Source organism: Micromonas commoda, chromosome 10, assembly GCF_000090985.2.
Source record: "Micromonas commoda chromosome 10, complete sequence".
Classification (NCBI taxonomy): domain Eukaryota; kingdom Viridiplantae; phylum Chlorophyta; class Mamiellophyceae; order Mamiellales; family Mamiellaceae; genus Micromonas; species Micromonas commoda.
In genome coordinates, this window is record NC_013047.1 from 71,853 (window position 1) to 96,486 (window position 24,634).

General features: G+C 67.7%; 10 protein-coding genes across 10 annotated transcripts; 6 read left to right on the forward strand and 4 right to left on the reverse strand.

Annotated features, from left to right (window-relative positions):
* Positions 1–138: 138 nt before the first annotated feature.
* Positions 139–4,077, reverse strand: MICPUN_102536 (predicted protein; the record flags this gene model as incomplete). The annotated part of the gene is made up of 1 exon (XM_002508598.1): positions 139–4,077. One exon carries the CDS (start codon positions 4,075–4,077, stop codon positions 139–141), a length of 3,939 nt encoding a protein of 1,312 aa, XP_002508644.1.
* A 167-nt stretch (positions 4,078–4,244) lies between these two features.
* MICPUN_61694 (predicted protein) lies at positions 4,245–5,201 on the forward strand (the record flags this gene model as incomplete). Its single annotated transcript, XM_002508327.1, has 1 exon — positions 4,245–5,201. One exon carries the CDS (start codon positions 4,245–4,247, stop codon positions 5,199–5,201), a length of 957 nt encoding a protein of 318 aa, XP_002508373.1.
* A 144-nt stretch (positions 5,202–5,345) lies between these two features.
* Positions 5,346–6,258, forward strand: MICPUN_91735 (hypothetical protein). Its single transcript, XM_002508328.1, has 2 exons — positions 5,346–5,556; positions 5,622–6,258. Exons 1-2 carry the CDS (start codon positions 5,380–5,382, stop codon positions 6,168–6,170), a joined length of 726 nt encoding a protein of 241 aa, XP_002508374.1. The 5' UTR covers positions 5,346–5,379; the 3' UTR covers positions 6,171–6,258.
* A 30-nt stretch (positions 6,259–6,288) lies between these two features.
* MICPUN_95185 (cytochrome b5) lies at positions 6,289–6,937 on the reverse strand. The gene is made up of 2 exons (XM_002508599.1): positions 6,800–6,937; positions 6,289–6,637 (listed from the first exon to the last, which is right to left on the reverse strand). The coding sequence occupies exons 1-2, from the start codon at positions 6,894–6,896 to the stop codon at positions 6,354–6,356; spliced, it is 381 nt and encodes a 126-aa protein (XP_002508645.1). The 5' UTR covers positions 6,897–6,937; the 3' UTR covers positions 6,289–6,353.
* Positions 6,938–11,425: 4,488 nt separating this feature from the next.
* Positions 11,426–13,279, forward strand: MICPUN_53640 (predicted protein; the record flags this gene model as incomplete). The annotated part of the gene is made up of 2 exons (XM_002508329.1): positions 11,426–11,773; positions 11,832–13,279. 2 exons carry the CDS (start codon positions 11,426–11,428, stop codon positions 13,203–13,205), a joined length of 1,722 nt encoding a protein of 573 aa, XP_002508375.1. The 3' UTR covers positions 13,206–13,279.
* On the reverse strand, positions 13,252–14,105 carry MICPUN_108968 (predicted protein). The gene has a single exon (XM_002508600.1). The coding sequence runs from the start codon at positions 14,031–14,033 to the stop codon at positions 13,368–13,370; it is 666 nt and encodes a 221-aa protein (XP_002508646.1). The 5' UTR covers positions 14,034–14,105; the 3' UTR covers positions 13,252–13,367.
* A 739-nt stretch (positions 14,106–14,844) lies between these two features.
* MICPUN_102540 (predicted protein) lies at positions 14,845–16,582 on the forward strand (the record flags this gene model as incomplete). The annotated part of the gene is made up of 2 exons (XM_002508330.1): positions 14,845–15,060; positions 15,159–16,582. Coding segments are annotated over 2 exons (1,640 nt in total), but the record flags the coding sequence as incomplete, so codon positions are not given.
* A 98-nt stretch (positions 16,583–16,680) lies between these two features.
* MICPUN_108969 (hypothetical protein) lies at positions 16,681–17,896 on the forward strand. The gene has a single exon (XM_002508331.1). The coding sequence runs from the start codon at positions 16,716–16,718 to the stop codon at positions 17,820–17,822; it is 1,107 nt and encodes a 368-aa protein (XP_002508377.1). The 5' UTR covers positions 16,681–16,715; the 3' UTR covers positions 17,823–17,896.
* Positions 17,895–20,129, reverse strand: MICPUN_113739 (hypothetical protein; the record flags this gene model as incomplete). Its single annotated transcript, XM_002508601.1, has 1 exon — positions 17,895–20,129. One exon carries the CDS (start codon positions 20,127–20,129, stop codon positions 17,895–17,897), a length of 2,235 nt encoding a protein of 744 aa, XP_002508647.1.
* A 236-nt stretch (positions 20,130–20,365) lies between these two features.
* On the forward strand, positions 20,366–24,325 carry MICPUN_61701 (predicted protein; the record flags this gene model as incomplete). Its single annotated transcript, XM_002508332.1, has 1 exon — positions 20,366–24,325. The coding sequence occupies one exon, from the start codon at positions 20,366–20,368 to the stop codon at positions 24,323–24,325; it is 3,960 nt and encodes a 1,319-aa protein (XP_002508378.1).
* Positions 24,326–24,634: the final 309 nt, after the last annotated feature.

Below are 24,634 nucleotides of genomic sequence, written 5' to 3' on the forward strand. Positions count from 1 at the left end.
GTTTCGCGACCGGATCAGAGTTTGGAGCGCGTTCACGAGTTATAGACCGTCACATCGCGTCGACCCATGCGCTGCCTATGACACAGGCTTCATGACAAATAAACGTCCGAGTTGTTACAAATAAACGTCACCGGTTGCTCAGTCGCGACCCCTCGTTCCCGCGGCGATGGCGTTCACCTCGCCCTGCCGCTGCAGGTGCAGCATCCACGTGAGCTCCCGTCGGCTGAACAGCTCGTGCAAACCCCGGCCCGCGTCGGCGACGAGCTCGCACACCGCGCTCGACCCGCTCCCCAAATCCGCCTCAATCTCCACCCCCTCCAGCAGCAGACTCGGCCAACACACCGCCCTGCACACCAGGCGGATCATCTCCGGGTCGGAACCGTCGGCGGATTGGACGTCCAGCGGGGGGGGATCTAAACCGCGCACCCCCGCGGCTCGGATCCTCGGCAGGTCGCCCTTTATCGCGTCGGCGGTGACGAGCGCGATTTCTCGCCTGGCGCGGCCGACCACGTCCCTAGCCGCCACCGCCGCGGCGTCGTACGCGGCGCCAATCGCAGCCGGCGGCGTCCCGGGGGCGACCGGGAGGTTCAGTGCGTCGATGTCGGCGGTGACCTCGACGAGGACTTGGCCTTTCGCTCCCTCGGCGCGCGCCCCGTCGCCGACGCACCCTCGCGTGACTTCCACGTGGCATCGCACGGCTTCTCTCACGACCGGATCCGCGATGGCCCCGACGCGGAGCTCCAGCGCCTCCGCGAGCGCCGCGGCGACCTCGTGCGGGTCCGTTCGTTCGACCCCCCGCGCGCCCCCGTCCCCGCCGCCGCCGCCACCGCCGCTTCGGTCGGGCAGCGCCACCGCGACCAGACGCACCGTGGGGGACCGATTCTCCGTCTCCATCGCCGCCTCTTCAGCGTCGACGAGCGCGGGGGAATCCATCCAGTACCCCGGCCCGTCGACCCCAGGGTCGAACGAGTCCATCACGTCGGGGGCGTAGAAGCCGTCGGAGTCGGCGAGCCTCGGGGACGCCAAGTCGACGATGGCGCCGATGGCGGCGGTCGCAGCCTCCGCCGCCAGTCTCGCGCCCTCGCCCCCCGAATCGTTCAAATCGTTCAAATCGTTCAAATCGGCGGTCGCACCCTCCTCCGCGTCCAACGCCGCGCGGGCGTCGCGAGCGGCGGCGAGATCGCGCCACGCGCCAACCGCGGCGCACGCCGCCAGGTACGCGGCCCAGTCGGAGAGCTCCGTCGCCGCGCCGGGCCGGCCACGCTCCGCGGCGTTAGCCTGCAAATCCGCGGGCAGGAGCCGGGCCACGATGCGCCGAGCGCGCTCCTCGCCGCACACGAAATCGCGCGGGTCGAGCGTGAGGTGAGGCCGGTCGCATCCGCGGAGCCGCGCCGCCGCCGAGCGCTGCAAACACAGCTGGCGGATCAGCGCGCACGCGTGCACCGCCGCCTCCGGGTGCAACTCCGCCCCCGCCAGCGTCGCCCACTCCAGCACGCGCTCCCTGTGCGTCGGGCCTCGGCTCAACGACGGGGCGTCGGGCACCCCCCGCGCGTCCACAACCTCGCGCGAGTCGTCCAGCGCGCGGACGACGATCGACCGGACGCCGCCGTCCCCCTCCCTCGGGATCCAAGCGCACGCCTCGTCGAGGCACCGCGCCTTGAGCTCCGCGGACGCGGGCGCGAGCCTCGTCAAAAACCGAGAGTACGTCTCCACCAAGAGCGACGCCCTGAGGTGACGCGCGTACCGCGGGACGAGGTGGTACCTCTTGGATTGCACGAGGTGCAGGACGAACCGCGCGACGACCGCGTTGAGGTGTCTGTCCAGAGGTCCGTCGGGTTGCAAACCGCCGCCGTCGGGCAAGAGCTCGCGGAGAAAGAGGAGCAGATGCGTCGCGAAACGGAGGAGCTCGGGGGAACGAACGGGGGAATCGACGAGCGCCGCGTGAACGCTCGCCTCGTCGACATCCCCGTCCAGCGTCGCGAGGTCCACCCCGGGGAAGAGCCAGGACAAGACGTTATCCACGACGAGCTCGCGGGTCCGGCCGAGGATCAGGCACCCCTGCGCGCGCCGGTGCTCGCCGTCGCCGCCGAGGGGCTTGAGCGCGTCGAGGATCGCCTCCGCGGTGGGCGGGATCGCGGCCAAGGCCTCGGGGGTGGGCCAGCGGGGCGTCGCGACCTGGTTCAACCCGGCCAGGAGACCGGCGCCGACGGCGTCAGCCTCGCCGCTTACACCGTCCGAGGCGCTTACATCGCCCAATTTGCGCTTACCATCGCCCGATCCGTCGTCGTCGTCGTCCACGAGAACGGGCCCGGGGGTGCCGGGATCCCGCCCGTCGATCACCGCGTCCACGCGCGCGTCCAGCAGCGCCCTGAAGTGCGCCCACGCGCTCGATTCCCAGTCCCCGTCGCAGGCGCCGAGCATCCATCGCAAATCCCCGGCGAAGGCTCCGTACAGCGCCGACTCGAATCGCGAGTAGGACGCGACGTTGCCGTTGGCCCACGCGGACGTCTGCCGCGCCGTCTCCGCGCACGCCCACTTCCACAACGCCCTCTTCGCCGCGCCGCCCCCGCGTTCGCACTCGGACGCCGCCTCCTCGTCCTCCCTCTCCGCCGCAGCCGACCGAGCCGCATCCACCGTCGCTCTGACCAACGCCGCTCGCGTTGCCGCAGGATCCGCGCCAGCCTCCGCCTCCGCCTCCGCGCGCTCGAGCGCGTCCGCCACGGGCTTCGCCGCGGACCTCGCGAACGCGTCGTCCGCCGCGGCGCCCACCGGCGCCGGCGCGAACCCCGCGGCGCCGCCCAGACTCGCCGCGCGCCACGGCTGACCGACGTGTACGCACAGCTCCCTCGCCGCGTCCACCATCCCCGCGCGCGTTAAACGCCACGTCGCTCGTAAAAGCCGGTCCTCGCCGTCCGCGTTCGTCGGGTGCAGCGCGGAGGACGTGCGGTACGGGCCGTCGGGGTCGAGTTGGCGGCACAAGTTACGTCCGCGGCCGTCGGTGGTGGCAGAAGCGTCCAACGCCGAGGCTGTCTCTCGCCACGCACACTCTCCGGATGCGAAATCGTCGACGTGGGTTCCCGCGTGCTCGTCCGGAACCGGGACCAAACCCGCGCGCTCGCGCTGCATGGCGGCCCGCGCGGTGCCCTCCAGCCACGCCACGACGCGGTTCAGTCGAAACGTAACCGGGTCGCCCGACTGGTCTCTCGCGGCTATTCTTATTCTCGCCGAGAGCGGTATCGGCGTCGGCGCGGGGTTGGGGACGCCCGAGTCGATCGCGGACGCCGGGTCCCCGCCCGCCGCCTGCCTTCGCGCGATGACGGCCCGCGCGGCGGCTTCCGACGCGGCGCCGTCCGCCTCGATCGCCGCGCCGTCGCCGAGCAAGAACCACACGAGAGACCACGTGCCCGCCTCCGCCTGCAGCAGGTCCGCGGCGCGCGCGAGCTCCGCCGCCTTGACGGTGCGGTGGACGCACGACGCGGATTCCTCGCGGAGCTCGAAGGATCGCTCCCAGCACGCCTCCTCGAACGCCCCCGCGGCTTCTCGAGCGGTGACCTCGCCCGCTCGCACGGCGGCTAGGACGTCGGCGAATGCGAACTCCTCGCGGCGTTCGTGCGGGGCGTCGTCCGTCTCCAGGTCCTTCGCCGCGGCGGTGCGGGCGTCGTCGCCGGGCGAATGATCGGCGTGGGCGTCGTCGAGGACGTCGTCGTCGTCCATGCGGGTATGCGCGGGTGCCGTCATCGTCGATCGATCGGGGCTGGGGATCTTGGCGGCCTTCGCCGTGGGGGGCGCGCGCCTTAGGAAGGCCTCGGTGGCGTACGGGGTGGCATCCGCGCCCTTGCCGAACGCGCCGATGCCGCCGCCGAAACCCGGCGTGAACGGCGTCGCCGGGACGGCGCCGGGGAGCGGCGGCGCGAAGCCGAAGTCGCCGCCCGGGATCTTGGACGTCGTCGCCGGCGGTTGGCTCTGCGCGATGCCGAACGGGGAGGGCGCCGCGGAGGGCGCGGGCGCGTGGGAGGCCCTGCGCCCGCGGCCGCGACGGGCCTCCTCCTCCACCCACGACTCGACGTCGTAGTCCATTCCGGCCGATCGGTCGCGGGGGCGCCTCTAACGCCCTGCGACGCGCAGTGGTGAGGCGGCCCGCGAATCCCTAACTTTTTGAATCTCCGCAGCAGTCTGGCAGTCTGGCAGTCACAGCAGCTTTCTGGCCGGGCGACTCGTTCGCGGCGGAGTTTGCGCACCCACTGATGGGCGACGGGGAGACGCTCCACTATCAGAGCGTCGTCCCCGACGCGGGAGCGGATGGAGACGCCGCCGCCGAGGGCTTCTTCGACCTCGCCAACGCCCGATGCGTGCGATACACCGTCGCGGTGGGAGAGCGCGAGGCGCGAGAAGGACGGGGCGGCGGCGAGGGCGACGGCGAGACGAACGAGGCGAGCGGCTCATCGCGCGCGGACGGGTCGGAGGTTGAGCTGGTGGTGGAACAGGACCAGAGCCTGCACGACTCGTGCGGTGGGATCGTGTGGGAATCCGCGTACGCCCTCGAGCAGTACATGCGGCTGAACATCGGGCGCATTTGCGCGTCCCCGCCGGTGAAGCGCAAGCGGGGACTGTCGCGATGCAAGGTGCTCGAGCTGGGCGCCGGCGCCGGGTTGCTCGGGCTCGCGGTGGCCGCCAGAGGCGCCAAGGCCACGGTGCTGACCGACCACCCGAACGCCATGCCGCTGCTGGAGAGAAACGTGCGACGAAATTCCGCGCTGTTCGAGACCCGCGCCGAGCTCGTCGGCAAGAAGCGGAAGAAGCGCGGGGACGCCAACGCCGACACCGAGACGACGACGACGACCACATCCACATCCAAATCCAAACCCAAGTGCATGCCGTTGGACTGGACGAACGACGCACACGTGGACGCGGTGGCGAGGGAAGGCCCCTTCGACATCATACTGGCCACGGACGTCGTGTTCAACGAGTCACTCGTCGCGCCGCTGCTCGCGGCTATACGCGCGTGCGGCGGACCGAGGACAGTCGCGTACGTGTGCGTCCAGGAGCGATGCGCCGCGGCGTTTGACGCGTTTCGGAGGGGGGCGAGTGGGGCGTTGGGTAGCGCGAGGGAGGTTCCGAGGGAGGAGCTCGGGTTCGTGGACGAGGAGTGCGTCCTGTTTGAGCTCAAGGCGACGAGGGACGTGTTCGGGGATGCGGGATGAGGGAGCTATCCGTCGAGTGACGGGAACGCGGCGTCGCATGTGGCGTATATATAGCTTTTTACACTCATTGGCAGCCAAAGATTCTGCGCCCAACCGAAACGTGACCCGGATGATCGAGCATCCGCGTCAGCGCACAACCCTTCGCGCGCCCCGCCCGTCCACGGTCAGAGCTAGCGAAATGGCCGATGCGCTCGCCGAGATGAGCACCGATGCGCTCATGCGCGAGATTCAGCGTCGGCTGGACTGCCAGTCCAAGCCCGACAAGCGGTTGATCCTCGTCGGCCCGCCCGGATGTGGCAAGGGCACCCAGTCCCCAAAAATCAAGGCTGAGCACTGCCTGTGCCACCTCGCCACGGTGCGTTTCCTCCCGACCCGTGTTCGAAAACGCCCGGTGTCCTCACCGTCCAATCGTTCGCGCAGGGTGACATGCTTCGAGCCGCGGTCAAGGCCGGAACCCCCAACGGCGTCCGCGCCAAGACCGCGATGGAGTCCGGGGCGCTCGTGTCCGATGACATCGTGGTGGGCATCATCGAGGAGGCCATCAAGGACGTCTCCTGCCGCAACGGGTTCATCCTCGACGGGTTTCCGCGAACCGTCCCGCAGGCTAAGATGCTCGACGAGATGCTAGGCAAGAAGGGCGTCGCCGTCGACAACGTCCTGGATTTCCAGATCCCCGACGAGGTCCTCGTCGAGCGAATCGAGGGCCGTTGGATCCACGCGGCGTCGGGACGATCGTATCACACCAAGTTCTCCCCGCCCAAAATCGCCGGCGTGGACGATATCACCGGGGAGCCGCTCATGAAGCGCAAGGATGACAACGCGGCGACGCTCAAGTCGCGGTTGGACGCGTTCCACGCGCAGACGCAGCCCGTCATCGACTACTACAAGTCGCGCGGAAAGGTGAACGTGATTCACGCCAACAAACCCTCGAAAAACGTCGAGGAGCAGATCGCCTCCGCGCTCAAGTGAGGGTCCTGCGTCGGGACCGAGCTCGAGACGCGCGGGGTCTTTGCGCGTGTTCGTAACCTATTAACATGTCTGTATCAATCGCGTTGGCGTTCTCGACCCCTCGCGGCTCCGTTCCGAGCTCGAAAGAATGTTTACATAAACCAAATAGCGATTCTAGTCTCTATGCACAATCAGTTTGACCAGTTACGCCGTCAGCATCTTGGCGGCGAACGCGAGCGCCACCACGAGTATGGGGAGGAGCACGGCGAGGAGGGACATCCCGCCGCCGCCGGACTTCGTCGCGATCTTCCCGCTCCCAACCCCGCCCGCGAACTCGTCCAGGTAGTACTTCTTGAGGAGCTCCCTGGCGTGCGGCGAGTGGCCGACGTCCTCGAAATCCTGCGTGCCATCCTTGCCCGCGGCGGAGAGCATGATCTCGCCGCCTCCCGGGTGGTCATCCATGAACGGCGTGACGTCGTAAACCTTGCCTGCGAGCGCGCGGGGGGGGAAACGATACGGTCAGGTGCGTGCACGCGCCGAGTGAGCACAGGCGAGCGCGACGTACGGGCGGGCGTGCATCGGAGCGCGGGCGGCGGGGTCGCGGCGGAGCGTTGGACGCGAATTTGATCGTGCGAGGCGTGTAGACGCACCGTCGATGACCAGCCACAGGTCGTCGACGGAGGAGTGCTTCTCCACCTCCTCCATCTTGATGCCCTTCACCTCGGGCTTAGTCTCCTCCGCTGTCATTTTCTCGGTGGGTTCGGACGCGAGCGTCACCGATGCGCGCGTGGGCATAGCCGAAGTGATGCCGACTTCAGAAGAAAAGGCGACGTGGAGGCAAATCTGAGGCAGAGAAGCGTCGTCGAGCTGGGATGGGGAACGGTCGGATCAACCGGTGGCCGACTGGTGGCCAGTCATCAAAAGGCGCTGTCCTAATTTGCAATTGCAATTGCAAGCATAAACTTACTTCAAGTTCTGACCATTTACATGGTATCATTTCATCGGGCAGCTTGAAAGATGGCGGGTCAACGTTTGAAAAGCTGGCTGGACCACTCGTCGCCCTCTTGAAAATAACTGTCTCGCCCGGTTGGCACTTTGCCGGGAGCCAGTGGGCGCGGTGGGCGCGAGGCGCGAGCGGAAGGGTCGATCCGAAACCCCTCCTCTCGCGCGGCGTCGCCATGAGCATGCCGCCACCTCCGTTCCCGCCTCCGGCCCCCGCGCCTCCGCCGTCGCCCGGCTCCGCGTCTCTGGGCTGCGAGGACCCCGGCGCGTGCGTCTACTTCGACGTCAGCGACAGAGAGATCCTCACGTCGCTGGGCATCTTCGCGTTCCTCGCGGGTTGCCTGCTGCTGCTCTTCGGGGTGCTGCGGCACAGGTCACCCATCTTCTTCGGCAGACGACGGCTCAGGAACCTGGTGCGGCCCCGGCGAACCCGTCGATCGAACCACCGGGCGACGGTGACAAGATTTCTCGTCGTCGCCTCGTTGCTCCGAAGCTCGCGCGCCCCCCCGTCTCCCCACCGCCCCTGACCCCGTCTCTCCGTCCCCACTCTTCCCCATCCTCAGACGCATCGCCCACCGCCGATCCCTCGCCCCGATGGCACGTGGTCCGACGCCATCTTCGGATGGATGACCCACGTCCTTCGCGTCCCCGACAAGGACCTCGTCGCCACGGCTGGGATCGACGCGCTCGCGTTCATCCGCGTGTGTCAGTTTGGCATCCAGCTCTTCGTCCCGATCACCTTCGTCGTGATCATCGTGCTGGTGCCCATACACAACGCGGGCGGGGACCTCGCGCGCCAGAAGGAGGAGTTCATCCGGCAGGGAGGCAACGCGGAGGAGCTGCGATCCGGGCTGGACAGCAAGCTCATGAGGTCCACCGCGGCTAATTTGAACGAGGGCGATCCGGTGATGTGGATACACGTCGTGCTGATGTGGCTGATTACCCTGTACGCCACGTGGCTCTTGCGCAGACACACGCGCACGTTCGCGCTGCTGCGCCAGCTGTACTTGAGCACCGCGGGCGACACCAACCTGTGGCGCGCGGTGCACATGCCGGGGACGATCCTGCAGCAGATGCTCGTGCAGGGGCGCGAGTTGGAGGCGGAGCTCGACGTGCACAAGATGCGCGAGCAGGTCGCCAAGGCGCAGATAAACGAGAGTCTCGACCCGGGCGATCAACCCGGGGAGCAACTCGTGGGGAACACCGATCTGCTCGTCGGTCCGGACGGCCAGCCCATCATGCTCACGTCCATAGAAGCCGTCGAACAAAGAGCGGGTGTCGCGGGTGCCGTGGCGACGCCAAACGCGTCGGGTGGCCCGGACCCTCCCGGAGGTCCCGGGTCTAACTTTAAGCCCAAGGGCGGCATCCCGACGCTGTCCACGCCCACGCGCGCGAGCACTGGTGCTCGCGCGAGCCTCAACTTCGACGCGGTGGCGGCAGCTTCGAACGCGGGTAACTCCGACGGGGATGGGAGCGTCCACAAGGAGAAGGTTAGGCGCGGCTCGCAACTCAAGCCGCTCAAACCGTCCCGGGACGGCGACGGTGCTTCTCCGACGGTGAGCGTTTCGGGGGGTAGCCTGCACGGCGGGAGCGACGCCAAGGACGCGCTCGGACGGATGGAGACGATGCGCGCGAACATGCGACGCAGTTCGGTGAACGCTAACACCTTCGAGGCGTTGGCGGTGTTGGCGACTCCGGTTTTGGCCGAGAAAGTTCATCACGCGGACCCTAAGGGCGCCAAGGGCAGCGCGGAGAAGGTGATCCGGCAGGTTGCCAAGAAGTTCGGGAGCCTCACGCGCGCGAACACCGAGCGAAGCGCGCTCGGCGCGAAGCCGCCGCCGTCCGACAAGGCGCCCGTCGGGCTCGGGCGCGAGGGGTTATTGCCGGTGAGGACGTCCGGAGACCGATCGAAGGTTTCGACCGACCTCGCGCCCTCGACCGGCGCCGCCCCGGGTCGCGCGAGCACCGACCGCGGTACTCTCAAACTGATGCCGCTCAGGACGAACGCCGCGCCGGGGATGGCGCGGCGCCAGGAGGAGGAAGAGGCGGAGGAGGCGCGGCGGCGGAGAGCGCTGGAGAACCAGCTCGCCGCGGAGGGGGGAATCTCCATCGATATCCCGGACGATGTCGATCGTTTGCCGCCGCGCGCGGGCACCGCCAACCCGGCGTACTCCACTCCGACGTCCGCTGCTGCTGCTGCTGCTGCTGCGGCGGCGGCGACCGCGGGCGCGTTCGACGAAGGGCCGATCGAGGCGATCTCGCCGATTGAACAAGTCGCGGTTTCGCCCACCACCCCTTCCAGCGGCGGCGGCGGCGGCGGCGGCAGGCGAAGGTCTAACATCCCGGTATCGCTTCGCAAGAGCATCGAGGAGGCGCGTCGGAAGGCTTCCGCCGAGGTTGGCGACCGCGGGGGATCGACCGAGGCTACCATCGCGGAGGAGAAGAGCGAGGAAACGGACCACCCGCCCGGCCCCGGACCAGTCACGGAATCGTTCGTCGGGAGGGGGGGCGACGGCACGACGGAGCCGCCCGACGGCGAGAGGGAGACGGCGTCGTCGGACCCGCCGGTGACTCGACCCGCGCTTCGCACGTACGTGGACGAGGACGGGCGGACCACCGTGTACATGGGCCCGCCGGGAACGACGCCCGGCGGCGGCACAGCTGGGACGCAAACGCAGCAGCAGACGGGGGGTTTCCTGGAGCGAGTTCGGGCTGCTCGACGCGAATCGCATCCGCCGCCCGGTCCGCCCACGTCCACCGCCGACGCGCTTCTATCGCCGCCGAGGATGCGCGGCCGCCACTCGCGACGCGGCAGCGGCGGCGGCGTCGGCGGCGGCGGCGCGGGCGGGGTGCCGCTTCGTCCGCCGGTGTTTGAGCTGACTGGCGCCGCGGCGGAGGGCCTGGAGGGTCTGATCGAGGCGAGCAAGGAACGGGAGAAGGGACGGGAGAAGAAGAAGCGACACGCGCGGAACAAAAGCGACATCGGCGCCGCGTTCGCCACCCTCGGCCTCGGGGGGATCGGAATCGACGAGGCCTCCACGCTCGCGGGTGCTCGCAACAACAACCCAAACCTAAATCCGTCTAAATCCGCCAAGAACGTCAGCGGCGGCGGCGGCGGGGGAGGCGCCAGCGGCGACGCGAACGAGTCGGGCTCGGGCGCGAGCGGCGGCGGCGTCAGCGTGGGCGGCAGCCGCGGCGGGTCCGTGGGGTCCGCCGCGGAGCTGAGCCTCGAACTCTCCCACCTGTCGTCGATGCGATCCTTCGGGTCGCACGGCGGCGAACGCGGCGGGTCGAGCGGCACGCACTCCGTCCCGCTCACGCCGCTGCGGTCCATGCGGGACGCCCTGGGCGGCGGCGGCGGCGCTGTTAAGAACCACCCCAAGACTCCGGCGAGCAGGTCGCACCACGAGAAGCTGCGGAGCGCGCAGAAGGCTCGAGCGATGCGGAGGGGCGCGAGTTTCCACACCACAGACGACCTCCGCCGCGAAAACTCCTCGGGCTCTCTGCAGAACATGGCCGCCTCCGGACACAGCGTCGGGGGCGCGATTGACCACAGGCCGTTGGGGCAGGGCCTGAGCCTGGGTAACATCCACTTTCACGAATCCGCCGCCGTCAACGACAAGCCGAGGGCTCCGTCTTCCAAAATTGTCGCGAGGAAGGGTTTCCTCCCGGCTGACATCATCGGCTTAAACCCCGAGGCGTACACCCCGCACGTCAAGCGGGTTCTCGAGGACATCGCGGAGGCTCACAGGGCCCGGGCGCACCGCCGCACGGCGTCGGGGGGGTCTTCGGAAGATGGAGACGTGTTCAACCGCGCCACGGCGGGGGCGACGGGCCTCGACGGCCTCTCCAAGCACTCCTCCCGGAACAACCTGTCCGGCGGGAACTCCAGCAGGGACGCCGCGCCGAGCGGCAAGACGAGCCAGAGCGACGAGTATTTCGATTTCCTCGACGAGCACGAGGCTGGCGGGCCGGACGTCGCCATCAAGCACCGGTGGTGGGCGGGTCTCAACATCGACTCGGACTCGGACGACGACGACCACGGCGACGTAGAGTCCAGGAAGGAGTCCAAGTTCCAGGCCTATTACGTCAGGCCGGAGGACGAGGACTACGACCACAAGCAGCTCCCGAGGCACGATTCGCTGGGTTCCGAGAACGGCACCCAACCAGCCACCGACACGAGCGTCCGAGGGCCGGAGCGCCAGCGCATCAGTCGGGGGAGGGACGAGACGAACGATAAGAAGGGCCAGGCTCGCGCGAGGCGGTTGGTGGAGATGCCCGTTCCAGACGTCAACGCGAAGCGCACGGTGAACACGTACGATCCCGACGGTAAGCGCCTGGTGTCGGTGTGGGCGGCGAATTACACCGTGCTCATGACGGACTTGGTCGCCACGCGCATGGCGGACGGGACTGAGCGTTACCCTCTGGAAGCGGTGGAGGCGATGTTCAACTCGCTCTTCCCCGACGAGTTTCGCGGCATAATTCCAATCTTCGACCACAGGGAGGTGGACAGGCTGCTCGACGAGCGCGACGAGCTGCTCAACACCTACAACAAGCTCAAAGAGCGCCAGAGCAGGAGCTACCAGACGATGTACGCGAAACGTGTCAACGACGTGATGACGGTGAGTTTATTTTAATCTCTGTATGGGCAATTGGACTGACGTGGGTTTTTTTAAACAGGCGGTGGACGCGGCTTGGTACGACTTGCAGCAGTGCGAGCGAGCGGTGGTGTTGGCGCGAGAGGCGGCGCTCCAGTCGGACCCGGGGCCTAGCTGTTTCGTCGTCTTCGCCACGCAAAAGGCTGCCGCGCAGGCTGCGCAGTGTCTCCTGCACAGCGGCTCGCGACGGAACTTCAGGGTGCAGCCCGCGCCCGGTCCCGATAACGTCAACTGGCAGTCGGTGCTCTACCGTCGCAACCAGAGCATGCGTCGGGTGTTTTTTATCATGCCGATGATCATCCTGCTCATCCTCTTCCCGTCCGGCATATTCACCGTGGGCATTTCGATGGCGTGCAACGTCGAGCCCCCCAGCGGGCTTCGAGGTTTCCTCACCTGGTACTGCTCCGAGGAGGCTGTGGTGTTTCAGTCCATCGTGTCCGGTTTGCTGCCGCCGATTCTGCTGACGCTGTGGGAAGTCTTCGTCGTCTCTTTCTTCATGATGTACCTGGTTCAGGCTCAGAACGTGCACGCGTCGCTGTCGAACACCGACCGACGCTTCCTCCGGTACTATTACGTGTGGGTGTTTGTCAACGTCCTGATGGGCGGCATCACGGGTGGAGCGCTGACGGGCTTTGTGGAGGACCTGATGGACTCGAGCAACACGACGTACTCGCTGCAGCAGCACCTGGGACGCGTGCTGCCAATCTCTTCAAACTTTTTCCTCGTCTTTGTCTTCTTCCGCGCCGTGTACCTGCCGGTGCAGCGGCTGATCGTGCCGCATCCGGGGATCATATGCTGGGCGGTTAGGAAGTACCTGTGCATTTTCAAGTGCGCCGTGACGCCGCGCGATCGCACCATCAAGTACTCGCCGAGGGGCGTGCGGATGGGCCGCGAGGTTGGCGTGTTTCTCATGACGGTGATGCTCGGCCTCACCTTCTGCCTCATCGCGCCCGTCATGGCTCCCGCGTGCGTGCTCTTCTTCGTGATGAATTTCGTCGTCTGGAGGTATCACGTGCTGTACGTGTACGAGCGCGGTTACGAATCCAACGGCTCGATGTGGTTCACGGTGGTGGAGCTCACCGTGTGGGCCTTGCTCATCTCGCAGGTGTTCACGTCATTCGTGCTCTTCTCCAAGGCGGCTTGGATCCCCGGTTTGGCGTTGTACCTCACCGTGCCCTACTATCTGTACAGGTATTACGTCAACCTGAGGAGCGAGTTTGGCAGCGGAAGCGCGTGGTCGGTGCCGCTGGGCGAGGCTGCAAAGGCGCCCCCAGCGGATTTCTCGGCGGAGATTTACACGCATCCCAGTCTGAGGCCGGCGGCCATGGGTTGGCACCCGGATGTTGGTAAGGTTTGGCGGGGGTACCCCGGCGTTGCGGGCAAGACCACGTTCTGAGCGCGGTTGTTAGTCTTCTCGCCATGAGAGTTTTTAGGGTTTATGTAAGATGGAACAACATGGAACATTACAGTTGAAGTTATACAGAGTAGGCGGTGAGATGAATGGGGTAATCGTACACGTGTTCTGCGTACACGTCGATGGGACGTTCCGCGTATTCGGTCAAGCCACCTGCTGCACGTTCCGCGGTACGGCGCCAAGCGTCTTCAATCGATCGAGCTCTTTTTCGAGCTCCTCGACTGTCACGTCCGGGTCATCGCACATGGCCTTGAACCGCGACACCGCCGGCATCTCGTTCATGAGTTTCGGGTGCATCAACCGACCGCCGAAGTTGCTCCTCGGGCCCACGAATTCCTCGAGCTTATCGTCCAAATATGCGAGCTCCGCGTCCGTCCCCTTCTCAAAGATGTCTTTGTCGGTGACCATGGGTATGATATCGTCCGTGTCCTTGTCTCGCATGACCAGGGACACGTTGAACACCTGGTACGCGTCCTTGCCGCGCATGATCGCCATCATCACCTTTCCCGCGGGCGATCCAGCCCGCGAGTCCGCGCCGAAGTGCTTCGCCCACAGCGTCTTCAGCGGCAGCGTAAACTCCAGGTGATCGCGGCCGACCATGTCGTACGTCGCGGGTAGGTCCGTGCCCTCGTAGAAGGCGTGCGTGAGGTGCGCCGACCACACGGGAACGCGCGAGGTGAAGTCGCAGAAGACGAAGAAATCGTTGAGCCGAGGCGCGGTGGCGAGTCGCTCGGCGCCGCCGTCCACCGCCGGCGGGACGTCGCCGCGCGAAATGTTCCATCGCATCGACTGGTACATCCGCTTCGCCATGATGTGTCGGTCCTGGTACATGCACTCGCTCGCGATCCGCTTCCACTCGGCGTCGCTGAACGAGTGCAGGGACCCGTGGGGGTTCCACAACGGATCGTGAATCATGCGCATCATCGAAGGGGCGAGCGCCGCGCACTCCGCCCTGTGCGTGTGACTGTGCGCCGCCTGGCACGTCTTGCCGCAGTAGCTGATGTCGCGGCACCGAGCGCACCACCTCCGCCCGGCGTTTTCGCACCCGGGGCGGCCGCACTGGTCCATCTGCACGTTCTCAACCTTGACGCACACGCTCTCCCCCTCGATGCCGTCGGCGTCCAGGATGCGAACCTCTAACCTGCCCCTGTCCTCGAACCAAGCCTTGATCTTGCCGAACACGCCGTTGAGATCTTTTCGCGAGACGAGCCCGCGGAACCTCACCTCGGCGCCGACCATCTCCGACGGGTTAGGCCCGGTTTGATCGACCCAGTCGCGCCAGCCGTCAACCCGCGCGACTGTCGCCGGAGACGGATCCATGACGGGCACGACGTTTCGGAGTCGACCAGCGCGCGTGACGCGATGAGCCCGCACGTGTTTGCCGGGAGCTGGCGGGTATCGGGTGGTTCGGGCCCGATTTTTTCTCACCTGGCGCCAAATTTGGCCAACTCATCAGCCTGGTCCGCGCCCGTTGGCGATGCCAAAAAAAGGTCGGTGGGCACTTGACTCATTGGCGCGGCCCCGGCGACGGCAGCGGCGTATCGCGCGGCCCCTCAGCGCTCAGGGTCGTTCACTCACGGTTGATATGCCCGAGGATCCGGCGCCGCCGGTGGATACGGCGATGGACCAGCGGCGCCCGTCGACGCCCGGCGAAGACCACCCCGAGCCCCCGCCGTTCACCCTGGAGGGCAAGCGGGTGTTCGTGGCGCACGTCGATTCGCGCGTGGGCGGCGTGCTCGGCAGGGCGTTCCGCGACGCCGGATGCGACGTGCGCGGCGTACGCGATGGCGAGAAGGAGGTGGAGTTCGCGAAAGAGACGTACATGGCCGACTACGACGTGAGTGACGGAGCCGAGGCCCGCACGATCTCCGACCCAAATCTGTCCCACGAGTCCCCTGACACGACCGCCCCCGTCCCTCTCTTCCCCCGACGCAGCGCCACGACGGCATGCGACGCGCGGCGCTCGCGGCTGCCGATATCGTCCTCATCCCCCTCGCGGTCGCGCCCGACACCGAGGCGGCCAAGGACACGATCGAGACGGTCGAGGCGGCCGCCGCGGACGACGGCAAAAAGCGCGTCATCATCGGCGTCTCGTCCGCATCCTCGTGGGCGGGCGGCACGCGTCCGCGAGGAAACGGCGAGGAAACGGCCGCGGCGGACCTGGAGCGACGCGTGCCCGTGCGAGGACCCGGTAAGCTCGTCGCCGACGCCGAGCGCCTCGTCGCCAGGGCGCACAAACCCGGACGCCTCGAGTGCTTCTGCGTCCTCCCGGGGATGCTCTACGGCGAGGGCGAATTCGACGACGGTTTTCTCGGCTTGTGTCGAGGCGCGTGGGAGGGCGGCGCGGTGCCGGTGTTCGGCGACGGCCTCAACGTCCTGCCGCTGTGCCACGCGGGAAACGTCGCGGCGGTCGCGTTGGAGCTCGCGGCGGAGGCGCTGGACCAAAACCCAGGGTTTAGGGTTCCCGCCGTGCCCGACGCGATCGATCCAACCGCGACGGGTACCCTAAACCTAAACCCTAAACCCGCCATCCCCGCGTACCCCTCGGCGGTTGATTCGCTGCAGTCGCGGTACGTGCTGGCGGTGGACGAGGACACCCCCGGGGCGACGCAAATCTCCGTCGCGGCTTCAATCGCGAGGGAGTTTGCGGTGCCGCTGGTTCGGTTTCCCGCATCTTCGCTGGCGCTGTCGGAGCGGCTCACCCCGAATCTGCTGACGCACGCGGAGTTTTGCTCGAGCGACATCGCGCGACGCGCGATCGTCGCGAACGCGACGCGTCACCGGGGTGGTTGGGGCGCGCCGGTGGAGGTTGACGATCCGTCGCTCGCGGACGTCCTCGACGTGGAGGATGAAAAGAAGGAAGAAGAAAAGGCGACGGGCGCCGACGACGGCGACGGCGGCGGCGACGCGGCTCCCGCGGAGGGCGAGGACGACGGATCCCCGTGGGAGCTCGCGCCTCCCAAGGTCGGCGGCGCCCCCGCGGTGATCGACGCGTTTCTCGAGCGGAATAACCTCGTCCCGCTTCGGCTCGTCGTTCGCGGTCCTCCGCTGTCCTTTCCGGAGGCGATTGCGGAGCAAATCGCTGAGGCGTACTCCGTCGCGTCGCTCACCCCGGCGTCGTTGGTGCGCCACTGGCTGCCAAAGTGCGACCAGGAAGTTAAGGACAAGTGCGGGTACGTCGAGCCGGAGCCGGAGCCGGAGCCGGAGGTTGAGGCGGCGGCCGACGGCGAGGACGCGGCGGAGAAACCAAAGGAAAAAACCGAGGCGGAGTTGGCGGCCGAATCGGCCGCCAAGAAGAAGGAGGCCGAGGAGACGTACGCGGGTTACGCCGAGGACGTCAAGCTCGACCTCATAAGGTGCGTCATGGCCTTACCCGAGGTGAAGCGCGGCGGATACGCGCTCTCGGGACTCGACGTTCCCCCGGTTGGGGGAGCGACGGGGCCCGAGGAGACGTGCGCGAAGCTGTTCACGTGGATCCCGCCGCGACCGGCGATGCGGCTCAAGCCCAAGCCGAAGGGTGCCGAGGGGGATGCCGACGGGGGTGCCGACGGCGAGGGCGAGGGTGCCGACGCGGCTCCCGCGGAGGATGAGGAACCCCCGCCGGAGCTCCCGGAGGAGACGGCGGAGGAGGCGGAGGCGCGACGATGCGCCGATCCCTCGTCCGCGCCGAGCGACGTGATCCTCCTCAAGATCGCCGACGGCGGCCAGCACGCCCGGTCGCTCAAAGAGAAGCACCCGGAGGAGTACGAGGCGTACGTGGAGTGGGCGCGAGCCGAGGAGGAGGCTGCGAAGACGGCGGATGGGGCGAAGAGGTCGCACGCCGACGCGTTGAAGGAGTGGCGCAAGGCCAACAAGGGTAAGAGGGAGGGCGACGAGGGATACGAACCGCCACCCGCCGAACCGTCCCCCGCGTGCACCGACGTGCTCGTGGCGCACCTCGTGTACACGTGGACGCAAAAGTCGGTAAAGTCGGTGACGCTGCACGAGGTGGACGCTCGCGGGACGGCTCACGCGCGGACGCGTCGCGCCAAGAAATCTCTCGGCGAACCTCGCAACTTTCGCGGCATGGTCGGCCTCTCCGTCGACGCCCCGGACCCGGCCGAGGCGGAGGCGGCGAGGCTCGAGGCTGAGGCGGACGCGGCGGACGTCGAGCGGCGGCGAGCGCGGCGCGAACGATCCGAGGCGCTTCGCGCGCGTCAGGAGAAGGAGGCGGAGGCTCGCGAGCTCGACGCGCTGCACGCCAGGTCGGCGTCGCTCAGGGCGTACCTGGCGTCCGAGGTTATGCCGGTCGTCACCGACGCCATGCTCCAGATGCTTCGCATACGCCCGGAGGATCCGGCGTTAGCGCTGTCCGACTACCTGCTCAGGTACGATCGGCGGGTGGCTATCGAGGAGGAGGCGGAGAGAGCGGCGAAGGCGGCGATGGAACGAGCCCTCTTGGAGGAAGAGAAGAAGCAGGAGAAGGAGAGACGTCTGGAGATTTCTAGACGTAAGGCGGCCGAGGCTCGCGCGGCGATCAAGCCCAAGTCGGTGGTGCGGTTCGTGCCCAAGGTGCCGCCGCCGCGACCCCGACCGCCGCCCGCGGAGGAGGCTGCGTAGATTTTTTGGACGGAGCCGAGCGATGATTTCATATTCGCGTGTCGATGCTTAAATATTACGATGAGGTATTAGTTAGATGACGGCCTTGCCCAGCTGGTCCGCAGCCGCCTTGGCGAGGAACTTATCGTGCTCCTTCTTCTGCGCAGCCTGCGTCTTGGCCAGCTTCTTCCGTTGGGCCTTGGCGAGCTCCTCGCCGTCCTTGTCGTGCGTCGGCAAACCGTCCTCGTCGTACTTTGAGTAGAGTCCGGCGTACTCACCCTGCTTGAACAGCTCGTTCGGCGACACCTTCGCCAGCGCCTCCTTCTCCGCGGCCTTCCTCGCCGCCTCCTCCTTCTCCCGCCTCTTCTGCTCCTCCTTCTTCGCCTTGGCCTCCGCCTCCCTCTGAGCCTCGCGGCGCAATTCCTCCGGGGTGGACAGCTTCCACAGCGCGCCCCCCTCGCGATCGTCGAGCTTCACGCCGAGCTCGGGCAGCCCCACGTCGCGGACCCGATCGCACGCCTGCATGAGCGCCTTGGCGTCCGCGCCGGACCGAGCGAGCGCCCTGATCTCATCTCGGAATTTGACGACGAGGTCGAGCACCGGCGCCATCGCCTCCTCCTTGGAGTCCGATCCGCGCCCCTCGCCGCCGCCGCCGGCGATGTCGCCGAGACCGATCCCTCCGGTGGTCTCCGCCACGCCGAGGCACGCGAGTATCATCGTCACGTACCTCGCCGCGGACTCCACCAGCAGCGGCCTGACGGCGTCGGCGGCCACCGAACCCAGGTACTTGTTCACGCCGCCGACGAGCTCCTTGAGCGATTTGATAACCGCGGGCGTGTTGATGTTGTCGATCATCGCGGCGTGCACCCCCGCGCGGGCAGCGTCGATCGCGGAGGACAGCGCGCGCTCCTCGTCGCCCCATGTGTGCTCCTGGTCGACGCTGTATCCCGCGGCGCATCCGAGCCCGCGAAGCGCGCCCTTGACCGAGTGGAAAAACTCGACAAACGTCTTCTCCGCGATGACCGCCGCCTCCATCTGCTGGAATCCCGTGACGGCGTCGCCCTCCTGGACCGGGGTCAGGTCCATGGGATCCGACCACTGGTGGAGGAGGAACAAAAACCTGATCTGCCTGGCGGTGTACATCTTCAGCGCCGCGCGGATGGTGATGAAGTTCTTGAGTGACTTTGACATCTTGAGCCCGTCGATGTGGAGGTGGCCGGTGTGGACAAAGTAGTTCACCCACTGCTTGATGTCGTAGTGCGCCTCGGACTGCGCGAGCTGGTTCTCGTGGTGCGGGAAGTTGAGGTCGATCCCGCCGCCGTTGATGTCCACCGCCTCGCCGAGGATGTCGGAGCACATCGCGGAGCACTCGATGTGCCAGCCGGGGCGGCCCAGGCCCCACGGGCTCGGCCATCGCGGCTCCCCCGGTTTGGAAGCTTTCCACAGCACGAAATCGTTCTCCGCCCTCTTCTCGCTCGCGTCCGCGGCGAGCGCACCCTCGCCGTCCATGGCGAGCTCGACGTTCTTGAGCGCCTCCTTGTTGAGCTTGGCGTACTTGTGGTTTGGCGATTGTTCGAACGTCGGGACGTCGAAGTACACCGACCCGTTGGACTCGTACGCGTATCCCCTGTCGATTATAGTCTGAATGTACTGGACGATCTTCTCCGTGTACTCGGACACGCGGGTCAGGGCGTCCGGCCTGGCGACGCCCATCAGGCGCATGTCCTCCATGAACTCCGCCTCGAACGCGTGCGCGAGCGCGAGGTAGCCGTCCTGGACGGTCCAGTCGGGATCGGCCACTTTCGTCGGATCCTTCGCGACGATCGCGGCGCACAGCGACGCGGTGAGGGCCTCCTGCTCGCCGAGGTTCTTCTCCCCGGACGCGAGCAGCGCCTTGAGTGGGGCGATGAGGGCGTCGAGTCCTCCCACGGCTTCCGCCGCCGCGATCATGGCCTCGGAGCGCCTCAGGTGCGCGCGCATGACGATCTTGTCGTCGATGTCGGTGACGTTCATGATGAAGCGGACGTCGTACCTGAAGTAGTCCGTCATCACGCGGCGGATGACGTCGAAGTTGACGTAGTTCCTCGCGTGGCCCATGTGCGCGCTGTCGTACACCGTCGGGCCGCAGATGTACCATCCGACGCGGTTGCCGTCGAGCGGCACGAACGGCACCTTCGTCTTGGTGAACGAATTGAGCAGCCGCGGGGCGTCGCGCCTCGGGCCGTCTTTGGACGCCTCCTCCGCGTCGGGAGGGGACCACCAAGGGACGGGCGCGCAACAGCCGCAGATGGGGCCGTACTGCGGGAACGTCTTCTCGCCGGAGGACATGGTCGCTATGCGTTGAATGTTCCTTCCGCGCGGAAGCGAGCGCCGGCGGTTCTGGCGAACGATCGTTCCGATCGTCTCGGAACACCTCGGACCCTAACCCTCGGCGCACAGCGAACCAGTCGCTCCGAAACCCAACCGCTTGAGATGACTGAAATCCGCCGCTCGCCAGAAACCGAGACGGCACCGGCGATTTTCTGACAACGACCCCGAGCCGCTCCCGCCTCCCTCGCGCGACGATGGCGTCGTCGTCGATGGCCGGCGAGGACGGGTCACCGTCATCGTCGTCTACGATGACGTCCGAGCCGCCGCCCCCGGACAGGGGCACGCTCAGGGAGGCTGTCGCGGCGCTGTACACCTCGCCCGACCAAAATCAGCGCGCCGCCGCCGACCAATGGCTCCAGTGGTTCCTTCGAAGCGACCACGCGTGGCCGTTGTCCATCGGCATGTTACGCGACGCCACCGACCTGACCTCGCTGGAGGCGCTCTTCTGCGCCAGGGCGCTGCACGTGCTGCTTCGCAGGTGCGTGAGCAAGGCGGAGAAGACGCAAAAGAGCCACGCGGTGCTGGGCGAGGGCGATTGGATCGGGATGCGCGATTGCCTGCTCCCGATGGCGTGGAACTTCGCCGTCAAGACGGTGCTGCACGACGTTCGCGGCGCGGGTTCGATACCCGGCGAGGCCCCGCCGCGGACGGTGCTGACCCAGGTCTCGTTGGCCATCGCGGCGTTGGCGTGCAAGATGCCCAACTGGGACGAGCGCGCCGTCGTCCGCGACCTGGCGGGGTACTTTGGAGTCGACGCGGAAGCCGCGCCGGACGCGGTGGTAAACACCGTCGTCGCGCTGGGAGGAGGCGCGGGTTCGAACCCGGGAAACGCCGCCAACAACGCGGAGGGACACAACAAACTCTCCCCGGAGGGCGCCGCGGCGGTCACTCGCGCGGGCGCCGGCTGTTTGCTGCAGATCCTCGCGGTGCTTCCCGACGAGGTCACCGCGAGGGAGATCTCCATCCACCCGGGCCGCCGCGCCGCCGTCGCCGACGGGTTACGCGCGGCCGCGGCGGAGGTGGTGCACCCCGCGCTCGATGCGCTCGCGCGCAGGCTCTGGGCCAGCGGGGACGACGTTCCCGGGGGCGACGACGTCAACGGGAGGATACTGCTCCAGGAGGCTGCGGCGGCGTGGTGCGGTTTTCACCCGGAGGCGCACGGTTCGTGTCCGGGCTCGTGTCTGGAAGCGGCGGTGCGATGCCTCTGCGCCCCGCACGGCTCGCACCACCCGAAACTCGTGGACGCCTCGGTGACGGGCGCCACCGCGGTGCTCGTCGCGGCGGTGCACAGACCGGAGCGAAGGGAAGCGCTTGGCGCGTGCCTCGGCGCGTTGAGAGCGGCGGCGCGAGCGAACGGACCAATCAGGGACGAGTACGAAACCGCCGCGGGCCAATCGCGGGCGAGGATCGCGGAGGTGCTCGCCAGCGTGGCGACGCGCGCCTCCGAGCCGCCCCCGGACGACGGACCGCGAGCGCCGGACCCGCTGGGCACCGGCGCGGACGCCGCCGCCGATCGAAAGTACATACCGTACCGGGATTTTCGCAAGGCGAGAAAGGAACGCAAGCGAGCCGACGCGAGAGGCATCGACGAACACGGGAATTTGCGCGAGGTGGAGGTTCCGCTGACGCGCGCGGACGTCGAGGTGCTGTGTTTCTGCCTCGACGCGCTGTTGGAGGCGATGGAGGCTGGCGGGGTATCGCCCGCGGCGGCGCTCGAGCCGTGGAGCGCGATGGCCGACGCGTGGGAGACTTGGAAAAACGCGTCGGCTAAAAACGTTTTATCCAATGCGAATGCGGGTGCCTCGGCGCTCCTTCGCCGCCCCGCCGCGGACCCGGCGATCGTTCGATGCGCCGCCGCCGCCGCCGCCGCGGGGGCGCGATGCGTGCGCATGCCCGCGAGCGCCGGCGCCACCGCGACTGACGACCGCAGGGACGATTACGAGTACCCGAATTCCGACGACGACGAGGAAGGGGACGAGTATCGGGAGGAACGCGACGAACTGGGCGAGGGTCTCAGGGACGCCGCGTGCGCCGTCGATCCGAACGCCTTTCTTCCCGTCGCGGTCGCGGGTCTGACGGCGTCGATCGACGCGCACGCCGGAGCCGTTACAGCCGTTACAGCCGCGGACGGGGGCGGACGCTCGGCGGTTGACGCGTCGGTGAAGTCGGTGGAGGGTTGGACGTTCGTGCTGTTCGCCACCGCGCGGCTCGTCGGTAAGGATGGGCCACGCGCGGCGGTGGGAGACGCGATATTCACGGTGGAGCGACTGGTCACGAGAGTTCCCGTGTCGAACCGAACCACCGAGCTCGCCGTGTGGACCATCGGCGGGCTGTGCAAGGCGCTGTCCGCGGTGACGGAGGCGGAGGTGCTGAGAGCCGCGTTGGGGGCGGTGGTGACGGGTCTTAACAGCGACGACCCGTCGGTGAGCCGCGGCGCGTGCGTCGCGGCGATGCGAACGTGCGAGTCGTGCGCGCGAATCCTCGCACTTCCCGCGGATCAATCCACGCACTCCCAAAACGCGAACGACGCGGTGGGGGCCATCGCGCGGTGCTACGCGAACGGCGGGCCGTGGGCGCCGCCCTTGGCCACGCTGCGCCGGGGTCAGGAGCCCATGACCACGATACTGTGCCGCGGTCTCGCTCGCGTCGCCGTCGCGAAGAGCCCGGGTTCGGCATCGGAAGCCGCGTGCGTCGAGCTCGCGGGTCCCGCGATTAACGCGTTACGTAACGCGGCCGCGACCCTCGCCGCCGCTTCGGGCGAGTGCGCGGCGCACCCTTCCCACGACGCGCTCGTGCGGGCGCTCCAGGCGGCGAACGCGCTGTCTCGGATGGCCGCCGAGTGTCGCGTGGTCGCGGGGGCTCTGGCGGAGGCGTCGGCAAAATCCGCCGCAGAAAAAAAGTCTGCCATTCCGGATCCACATCCGGATCAACATCCTGGGTCGTTTCCCTCCGTCGCCGCCGCCGCGATCGCCGACGCGTTGCTCCCCGCGGCGGACGAGGCGCTGGCGGCTCTCGCCGCGGCCGCGCCCGTCTTTTCCGCGGCGGGCGTCGGCGTCGTGGCGAACCATCCCGCGGTGGACCGACGGATCCACGACGCGTCTGAGGCGTTGGAGGCGGTGGGGGGCCTCCTCGCCGACGTCGTCGCCGCGGGTCGCGTCGCCCCGGATCGTTTGGCGACGTCTCAGTGCACGGGCATCGCGCTCCGGCTCGCGTTGAACGCGTACGCGTCGGACCCGGTCCGGTGCCACCCGCTCCTGGACGTCGTCGTCGCTGCGTTGGCATCCGTCGGACCCGGAGCTCGTTCGAATCCGAAGCTTTCTTCGGAGCTCGGAGCCGTCGCGCGGGCCGCGCTCGACGCCGCGCTCGACGCCTACGATCGCGCGGGTTTGCGCCACGACGACGCCGCGAGAGCGTCTATGTTCAAGCTGACGCAGGCGTCCGTGCGAGCCGGTTGCGCGTCGTTGACGGACCTCGCCGAGCGCGTCGCCTCGCTGGCGCACGAATCCCTCGTTACCGGAAGCTCCGGCGAGTCGGCGCTGTCTTCGTTGACGTTCGCCGCGGACGTCCTGTCCGCGGCGGCGATGCTGAACCCGTCGAGGCACGCGCCGGGGGACGCGGGGGTACGCGGCGGGGTCGGGATGGGCAAGGTGGACCCCGGGATGGGTCGGTTGGCGAGTAACCTGGCGAGAGCCGCCGGCGGCCGAGGCGATTTACCCGGGTGGGCGTCCGACGCTCACGAGGACGCGATTCGATTGGCTGACGCGTTCCACGTCGTTCTCTGCGAACGCGGCGCGGGCGTCGCGCTGGTTCGCGCCATGCTGGAGTGCGCCAACGGGTTGATGCCGCCCGGGCTGGTCACGGACGTCGCCGCGGCTTTGTACGCCGCGTGGATGGCGGTGGGCGACGGTCGCATGGCCGAGTGGTTGCACGGCGCCCTGGGGGGCGACCGAGACGGGTTCCCGAGGGACAGCACGACGAAGGAGCAGAAGGAGGATTTCATCGGGCTGCTGCTGTTCTTGCACGCGGACGCGAGCGGGCACGGCGACCTGGGTCCGTCGAGGCTGGGGAAGACCGGGGAGAAGCACGATCTCCGCAGGTTCAAGCGGTGCCTCAAGGCTTTCTGCGGCGGGAAGAAGAGCGGAAGCGGCCAGTAGAACACGTGCAGCGAGCTAGCTAGCTAGAGTTCGAACGTAGACTAGTTATTTCAACGGTAGAAGGTGAGGTCGCAGTCGCCACAGAACAGCCCGCCGCCGTTTACCGCCATCAGCGCGCAGTTGCATCGATCGCATCGCATCGTTATCGCCGGGCAATAGTTCGGGAACTGGTGAGTTGGCATGCTCGCTGGCTCTTTGACGGCGTTCGCGGACGAGAGACGAGAGTTAACAACGCTCCTCCGTTCCCGAGAGCCAAGTCACCAAGGCTCGGCGCTCGCGTCCGCCCTTGTTTCACCCTCGTCTGGTCGA